General features: G+C 31.1%; 1 protein-coding gene across 1 annotated transcript in view; it reads right to left on the bottom strand.

The window, feature by feature from the left end:
- Positions 1–648: 648 nt before the first annotated feature.
- Positions 649–10,328, bottom strand: part of LOC138315292 (plasmanylethanolamine desaturase 1-like) — a 28,372-nt gene continuing 18,692 nt past the window's right edge. Inside the window, exon 5 of the mRNA XM_069256185.1 lies at positions 649–9,130. Coding sequence (XP_069112286.1) covers positions 8,870–9,130 — 261 coding nt within the window. The 3' untranslated portion in view covers positions 649–8,869. The remainder of the gene's footprint in view (positions 9,131–10,328) is intronic.

Here is a 10,328-nt window from a genome sequence, read left to right as displayed (position 1 = left end):
CAATGTGACATACTAGTACATGTATATCATTATTTGCCTTTCGATTGTCATTAACAGACAAGTACTATAGCTCCAATAACCCACCATTAGGATTCATGGGTTGGGCCTTCAGGCTGTCTAGGACCATCTTGTTGATGAAGAACTGATCAATGAATTGGTTACCTTCAGTTTGAAAATTTGTTGAGTTATTGTCAATTACTGTAAACATACTCATTTTAGCAGTAGCTATCATTGAAGCGCTAATTAAAGTACAGTGCTAAACTTTTTAAAACATATTTGTCCATGGAACCGTGCTAACTTATATCCATGCTAATAAATCATAATTCATAGTTATTTGCATTTTCACTTAAAAAATTCTGTGCTAAAATAAGTACGTTAACATTTAAAAACATTTTGCTGATCAAATGTCAATATTCTTGCAGTTTCCTTGGAGAAATACTAACAGTAAAATACTAAATTACTTTCACTAAATACTTACAGGTTTACTGACACACATACTTTTCTTTACTGTTTGCACCATAGGGGCCATGAGTAGTTTATTCTATTACCAGGTATGATAGATAAAATAATAAACAATAAAGGTCTGTAAATGTTTCAGGTCCCTGTGCTTTGGACAGGTGAACTTCAAAGGAAAACAGAAGAATGTCAGTTGCTTTATACAAGACTTTTACTACATAAGAAATACAGTTCACAGAAGCAAACAAATCACAATTCATTTACACTTCATACAGATCTACACACAGTAACAACTGGGCACGCTTGTGTAACAGGTGCTCAACCATAACGGGCCAAGGTCTATAGCACTCAACCAGAACAGGTCAAGATCAATCTCACTCAACCATCATGGGTCAAGGTCAATCTCACTCAACCATCATGGGTCAAGAGCAATGCTCCACCATTTGATTTCAAGGTAGATCTATAACTGATTTTAATTTTCCAATCTAAATTTCTTAACCTGTGATTTGTGCAGGTTACATATAGAAAGGTACAGTTTAAATTGATACTATCAGCAGATTTATGATTTCTTGTGCCATATTCATTGCAACCTACACACACAACTTCATAAGAATACAGTATAATGTCTTTGTATTTTTGTTTTATATATGTACTTGACATAAAATAATCTTTACTGAGTATATCTTTGTCATTGCCTGGATAACTGTTCTTCCCTTGACAACTGATATTGATTGTTGACATTTGGGTGAGTAAACAATATCATTACTTTGTGAGAAAACAAGTTAATTTTCTGTGGTACAACAGTATGATGCAATACGTGTACCTTTACATTCGTAACCTGTTCCCAAAATTACAAACTGACCCAAATATTTGTCATCAAGCCACCTTTTACACGAGCACTGTAGTGTAATGTATACCTAGACACGATATAGCTATAGGCACATATCAATGGCTGATATCACAATATTGTACTCCATCCACATCCAACGACAATAGAAAATACACAAGTTAACCAGTGGTAGTAACACATATTGTACCACAGGGACTTGGCACAAATTTATAACCCAAAGCTACATTATCTGTATAAACAACAAGTACATATACAGCGACCAAGGATTGGAAATTCTACAAAGCCCCTGTGTATTAATGTAGCTGTGAGTTGTTTTAACAAATGGCCATTTTGCACCACATAAAAGCTGTGAACTTCAAAATTAGAATGAAGAAGAAGAAAAAAGAAAATTGCAAGTAAAGAATTAAGAGCAATACAAAAAAGACTTAAACTCTAAATGATATGTGCATAATGTATCAATTAAATGAGATAAATGAAACAAAAGATACAGATATACCAGAAAGTGAAGTTCTACATTACAAACAAACTTAATAAGAAATGTATATTGGTGCAAGAAAGGATGTGTAAAAAATCCATAAAGCTTCAGTACTGACTTGTTTTTATTAATGTAAATATCTATTGTAGTTCTATCTGTTGTACTGATTTGTTTTTTTTATTGTAAATATCTATTCTAGTTCTATCTGTTGTACTGACTCGTTTTTATTAATGTAAATATCTATTCTAGTTCTATCTGTTGTACTGACTCGTTTTTATTACTGTAAATATCTAATCTAGTTCTATCTGTTGTACTGATTTGTTTTTGTTATAAAGTAAATATCTATTCTAGTTCTATCTGTTGTTTTTAACTACATTACTAGCTTAGATGATAACTGCTTTTTACGACAAATATGTCAACTGTTTAACTTTTTATATTCCTCCTTTAATTGAACTTTTTAGTTGTTGCTTTATAGTTTTAATGCCCTCAAATTGAATAATTGCAAAATAGACAAAATTATCTGCTTCAAATTTACTTGTAATTGATGATAAGTGCAAAGTAAGTGCAAACAGTTGCATAAACAAAAACTTCCATGACATATGTGCAATAATAACTATGCATACTTGCTCTTTTTAACTTGTGCATAAACAATTTTTATATTAACTGACCCTGCAATAAATTCATTTACATGGCACACAAATTACTTGATGACTGAATTACAATACAGCAAAAAAATATTTATTACTTCCATGTAATGTATGTTTAATCTGCATCACATTAGCAATACACAATTGATCTTATGTGTTAAATACAAGTTTGTTTACATGGTGAAAATAACAAACATTGTAGAACATGGAATAATTATAACTCATCAAGTGACTGTTTGTTCAAAATAATGAATCTGCCATATTTGAAAGACAATTGCCACATGCACTTTTGTAACTTGATAAAAAATACATATCGATGAACATAATATATCACAGTTTCAAGGTAAACTCATATTTATTAGTCTGATTGAATAAGCTTTCTTTGATCAAATATCATCTGTTTACTTTTGTATTTAATGTTCAGATTATCTTTCAGCGGAATAGTTTCTCAAAGTACTTGCTTAATTTCATTTCGAGATTTAGATGGGAAAACAACCCAAATTTTCATTAAAAAAAAACTACCCCCTATCCATAGATCACATTGATATAAACAATATATGTACACATATTGGAGATTGGATATCATACAGCAATGACATTTACCAAGTATATAAACATCTATATAAATATCTTTAATACATCAATTATCATTCACAGAAAATATAATGTTTATCCATCATTTTTTTTTTAAACTCTAAACTTCATCAAATTGTCATTTTTACATAATCATCTTGTATTAATTAAATATTAATGTCTAAGCAAATCTTAACATTTCCCTCACTTTTACAATTGGATGGAAAACAAACATTAAAATACAATAATGAAAAATAATATATGAATACATAGACATTATACACATACACAGGCACTTAAAAATTCTGTTATTGACATCTATATATATGTTGGGCATATTACAATCAGCTTATCTCTTATGGCCAGTTTGGTAAACCCAGTCACAGAAACTAGTCGGTCAGTTAGATCAAGGAGAAGGATTCAACAAGCTAGACACAAAATATTGAAAAAAATCTGAAACTAAATATCAATGCAAGGCCAGTCACTATAACACTTACTGAAGACACATTTAGGATCTTCTAAATTTAAAGCTAGACCAATTATCGGGGTAAATTTGTTAATTTGGTTTTTATGCACAGATAATTATCTTCTCCTGTAGCGCAAATTGTGTTTCATTCTGTAAAATAGACTAAGCAACAAACATCCACTCACAAGAGGAAATAACTGTTACTAAAAAGACGTCTTATTTCAACTTTATATATGTACCAAGACATAAACAATCATGGCAGGTTTGCTGATTAAATAAACAAAATTGGTCTATACATTATACACCCTTTGTAGTTTGAATGAAACATCAATAATACTGGTAGATTAATTAGCAGGTACAGGGTAATATCACTGAACTTTTTTTCTTAAGGATTTGATGGGAATTTTAAACTTGTTCAACTCTGAGACTAGAAGGGTCCATTTCGATTTTTAGGGGGGAACAAGATAAAACAGTAATTTGATACATTTTATTCAGAATTTTTTATTGGAAATTACAAATGTACAACTTCAACAAAATGTATAAAACTATGCTTCAGTGGAATTAAACATAATTCCTGTCCATGGGTTTACATAACTGACCTTTTTAGCCTGTGATAGGCTGTTTGACCCACCTGGAGAATGTCATCATAGCAACGGTAATACTCTTTGAACATTCTTTGGTTTGTCTGGCCACCAACTCGACAGATTGTCATTGGCACAATACAGGATTCAGACAATACACTCTGTACCTATAGGTAATACATTTACCTGGTAGGTCAGATATTGGCTTTGTGGTATAAAATTTTACAACAGACTTTGGGGAGAGGAATTCCTGCATCAAAACCAACCATTTTTCGCGTGCGCTTAAATTTCGAGTATTCATTTTGTCGGTGGTTAAAATTTGCAAAAAAAAAATAAAAATAAAAATGCAAAAATGTTTCAGGTAAAAAATAAAAACTTTTTCACTGTTAATCGCAAAATAGCATCTCCATGGAGAAGCCATTAAGCATGAAAATGTAAGTCACTGTGAGAAAGTTGTTAGGCATGAAAATGTGAAATTAAGTCGCTGCGAAAATAGGTTGGTGTACAGCAATCGATAGACATTCCCACAAATTGGTATCAACAGTCGATCAACAGTATACTATAATCACATCGCCACTACGCATAATATTATATGTACACCTGATTCCATCACAATCAGGAAAATTAATCAACATCACACCGAGTAATCAATAACATACAATATCTATATATTTAACACCATCCAAAACAAATACACCAAAACATAAGCAGTTCATCGAGCTGCACTAAAAGCATATTTCTAATGTACAAACAACGATTGTACTTCTCCGATAAAAATTTTTTCTCACTTATCTACAAGGGTGTACTGCAGTCATAAACCCACATGATTGACCCATTGCTTGTGTGGAACAAACCAGCAGGTCTAGAGCTTCAAATTTTTTTTATCACTATTGGTGTTTCAAATACATTCTTTTTCCTTTGCGAGAGAACTTCTATGTAAAATTTTGAACCGTAATTCTTCATAATAAGATCACTAAAGATAACTAATTCTCATTCATTAATATTATATTGTCTTCACCACTTCATTTACACCTTTTTGTTGACAGCAGGTTTAAAAGAATTGTCGTGTATTAGAAGTATAATACCATCCATTATGTATACACAAAAGTCTTGTTCGATGTTTATTCTTTATCACACTGTGTATCAGATTTAATATGGTCCATTCAGATTGCTACTATCAGTATCCACTTAACCTAGATATAAATGTCAGTTTATGAAGTGTTAAAGTACTCTGGACTTTGTATACCACTTATCTCCAGCGTTTATGTAACAAGGTATTTCATCATGTGTTTCACGGTCATCAGTATGATTAGGTCAAGGCCAGAATAACCTGTTCATATTTTGTATTATGTTGTTTTTATGTTCAACAGAATTTTTTTGATATATTTTGAACTTGTATAATTTTGTAATGTAAAATTTTTTTTGAAATTTTATATCATTACGTTTTTTTTCTAAAAACTACAATTGTTTTTATGATTTTTATAAAGTTTTGTGGCTGTTGTAGTGCAAATTTTAATTGCAAAGTTTTTTGTTTGCTTTGATTTTGTTATAAATGACAGTGATATTACCAACATTAGTTTTATTTCAGACCTTGATTTACATGTAACATATGATATTGTAAATCAAATGTAGACATGAACTTTATAGATCTTGTTGTTAGTCTAGTATGTTATAATAGAATTATTCTGGACAAAAACCCAATTTTATCATCATATTAAAATACAAATCATGGCTAAATGTAAGTAAAATGGTCCATAGGATTATTTGAGGTAATAGAACTAAAAACAACGGCAAATAAAAGATGTAAAAATGACATTCAGCAACAGTACAAAATGTACCAATGAGTGATGATTATGCAATCTGATAGCAAAAATAAAATGTTCTATAATTTTTTCTGACCGATATAAGCTCATAAATTTTACATTGATGAAAATAGAATGGTGATGAAAATTGTTCTTCCCAACACCACAGATGTATCCAAAAAAAATGTCAGCATTCGATGGTCATAATATCATGTTTGAGACTAATGATTTCATTAAGAAAACAACGGAGGGATATTTTAATGGATGTATATACAAATCGGTGCGCAGAAAACTTTTTTTGATTCTTTTGTATCAGCTATGGTCAGTGAAAGATACATCAGGTTGTGATGGCAGAGGTGGAAACCTGGATTTCTCCAATTAATACCACCCATCCAACCACCAATACCTGGCATGAAAGCCCCCACATCGACTTCAAATACTTGACTGAAAGTGATAGAATGTCAGACACTTTCACCACTCAACCACCACAATTTGGTCTCTTTTAAATTAGAATGTTCGCAAAAAGTGCTAAAACCATTATTCCTGAACTATCTTTCAGATTTCTGAATGTTTCATGTTTGTTTTCATATTTTTTGAAATCTAAAATTGCAAGGGGACGGATAGATATATACGTTTGATTAATTTCATGTCTGAAATTCATAACAGGTGGTTTAGGTTAGTTCTACTTAATCAATTATTATATAACTAGAGGGTAAACAATACAAAAATTAGATATAGGTAAGAATGTATCAATATTTACAAGTTCATTGTATTTACCATGATAAATTCTGTCTATCTGTGATAAAGAGTTATCTGCCCTTGTGAGCCAATATGGACAATATCGTTAATTTACAAGAAAACAGCGCAACTCTCTCATGCAAACTAATGGAGAAGATACTGAATATCATCTCACATGGGCATATAACTCTGCCAACACTAAATACATTGTTAGTGAATAGGAGCACTGATAAAATACATATAAAGCATACTGTTTGGCTATGTTTATATATATAGGGTGGATCTCGAACTCTTTATGATATACATTTGAAATACACTGTATACACATAAAGTATAATAATCTACACGTACATAAATAGCATTATAATCAGATAAATTATACATTATGATATAAATCGTAACAGTTAAACAAATCAAAAAGTTTTAATTAATGAGAATAATGTAATTTTAATCAACCTTCAGTAATGTACCAAATTTTCTGAAAGAAACAGGTCAACATCTAACTCGGATTTTTTCCCTTAATTATCTCTCCTTCCATTAACAGAGCACTAGTTTAATCTACAAATAATAAAGGGAATTCAATTTTGAAAAATGAAAATACAAATATAGTTTTGTTAATCGATTGTAGTTCTAGAAACAACAATGGATTACCTGGGTAATTCTTATTTCAATTATTTCTAAATGTGCAATTTCTTAAACATATAGCACTTTTATTGACATGAATAAGTATTTCTCTGCACTATTATTAACTTTTAGGTTGAGAAAAGGGAAAAAAATCATCACTCATGAAAACCCAGAATATCAGAGTAAGCACTTGAAAATATACGTTTCAGCTTATAAGCACTGATACACATGCATTATTAAACTTTGTAAAACATCAGTGATATTTTATTGAAATGGGTGGAAAATGGTCTAACATATTCCAAACTAGTGATAAAATCAACATAATGCTGAATTGATTGATTAAACACTTGAGATCACAAAGTAATTAGCACAAACAAAACAATAACAAGCAAGTTCTCATAAACCAAAACAATATGTTGTCTTCCAGCGATCATTTTTCAGTTTAACAGAACTAAAAGTTTTCTATCTGTTTAACAAAAAGCTTAACTTAAATTTACACAATCGGTATCGAAGTCGAACAAATATTCTGATTTCTTTTCAAGATACCTAAAAATAGTTCTGTTACTAGATATGTTTTACTTTATCAGAAATCTGTAGTAAAAAGTGATGCTAGGAAATCAGAGCTACAACCAATATTCTATTCTACAAAATGTACGATTGATTTCCTGTTAGGAGTAAATACTTAGGATGTATTTTTCTGAGGTTTCAGTCCCATTGAAGTTTTGTTTCGACAAAGATCAAAGAAGTTATGAGAGTTTCAAATACAATTTATCAATATCTGTAGTAAGGTGCTAGTTATTGACATATTGATATGCAAAATATTGACAAAAGTTTAATACCAGAACGTTTTCTATAAAGGTTTAAAACTGTCAAAAATGGCTGAATATGGTCATTTTGTACCTAAAAATTAAGGGGTAGGGGTAGCATATGTTGTTATTCTGAGAAAAAAGTCTTATTAATCATAACTGGTGTATTTTTAAAGAAGACTACCGGAAAATAAATTCTACAAACATCCATTTATCAAACACCTCATAAGGAAATTATGGCTTTAATTTAACATGTTTATGGTCAAAACGGCAAAATTTCCATAAAACCCAATATTTCATCAACTAAGTATTTTTGAGTGACAACAGCACACAGACATATGTTTTTTTTCTTCCATTTTCTTCTATTGGTATGAAATCCTTTTTCCAAAAATCTACATGAGAAAAAAGATTCTTACAATAAAATTTTGACTTCTCAGGAGTACATTCTTAGAGAAATAAATATTCTCAAAAAGAAAAAGAAAGAAAAAACGACTCAGAAAGTATTTGGATTCCATTAAATAGCTATTTTCATCATTAATAAGCAATTTAGGAATATGTATAAAACAGAGGTTAAATGAGAAAATCATGATAATGTGGAAGCAGAGCATACTTTTTTTATTAAATACATCAATCAAAGGCAACAGTTATCTTTTGTAGGCATCTCGAAATAAAACCTTAAAACATCAGTACCCATGTTATCACATGCAAAATTGGTCAGAAAATAAGTAACAAACAATGAGAAAAAAACATGAGAGATGACAGTGTAAAATTGTGAAATAAAGAATAAAATTATTCTGTTACATGTAAGCCTAAGATATATAATGTATACGCATTTATTATAGAAATTTCCATCATCTTGTTTTCTTGGCCCAGACAAGGTCATCAGCTCTAGGCTTACAGCCTGTGGTCAGTTCTATAAGGTACTCGAATGTACTCCAGAAGCGGAGCTTCTCCAGAGGATAATTAAGCCAGCCCGTCGTTATACAGAAGTACGTTTCGTGAGGTGCCACATGGTGAATGCGGTGGTGTTTCCGTGGCAACACAATGTGGAGGTCCTGAAGGAGCGTGATCCATCGTGGAAGGCCGAAGTAGGTGTGGGACCACTTGTGGCACTGTGGATAGATAAAATAATGATTTAGTTTAGATGGACTGGTGTCATGTATCCGGGTTTGTAGACAATACTCTGTTGTTGTTATAATATAATAAAGTACAAAACCACCGATGGAGCTTCTCATCTGATTGTGTTGTATTATTGTCCTCTCATGGCTGTACTAGCGTAAATGAAAACTGATATCTGTACCTCATAACATCAGAATTACCTATTGGTTTATACATATCTACATTCTTTAGTGGAGCTTTCATACACATTTTGGATACAAAGTTTAGTGTGCAGTCCATAATGTACAAAACAAGAGCTGTTGGAGGACAGCAAAGCTCGCCTATTCAGAAGAAGTTGATGTTCAAGTATTTACTATTTAAACATGGAAATATGACAAATCAACGGACTCAAAAAAACCTAAAGGGCCCCAAATTGGTTGTATTATCACGTTCAGCATCCATACACATTAGGAAAATAAAATCATAATCATTTATGATGACTTATGCTTAAACGCTTAAACAATTGACAAAATAGAAACTTGCTCAAAAACTTTAACATGGAAATATGACAAATTAACAGACTCAAAAACCCCTAAAGGGCCCCAAATTGGTTGTATATCACGTTCAGCATCCATACACATTAGGAAAATGAAATCATAAACATTTATGATGACTTAAGCATAAACAATAGACAAAATAGAAACTTGCTCAAAAACTTTCACATGGAAATATGACAAATTAACATACTCAAAAACCCCCTAAAGGGCCCCAAATTGGTTGTATTATCACGTTCAGCATTCATACACATTAGAAAAATAAAATCATAAACATTTATGATGACTTAAGCTTAAACAATTGACAAAATAGAAATTTGCTCAAAAACTTTAACATGGAAATATGACAAATTAACCCTTTACCACATGCAAACTAGTAGACTGCATCACCAGGCTTCCATGAGGAAAGTATACAATGTTCAACACAAACATTGTTGCAACATCTGTCAAGTGTCTGCACCATCTCAATGGCACTTTTTGAAGTTTTCAGTCTGGATTGATAATACGTTTTTAAAGTTGGATTTATTTACTTTCATGTTTATTTTTGAGAAATATTTTGGTAATAAAGTTGCTTCAAAATGAATCAAACTACACAGTGATGCTATCATTTCCAAATATTATTCGATATGAGGACTTCAAAAAATATTGAAAACGTTTA

Source organism: Argopecten irradians, chromosome 2, assembly GCF_041381155.1.
Source record: "Argopecten irradians isolate NY chromosome 2, Ai_NY, whole genome shotgun sequence".
NCBI lineage: Eukaryota > Metazoa > Mollusca > Bivalvia > Pectinida > Pectinidae > Argopecten > Argopecten irradians.
Note: the sequence above shows the minus strand (reverse complement) of the source record. Positions and strands in the feature narration are given on the sequence as shown.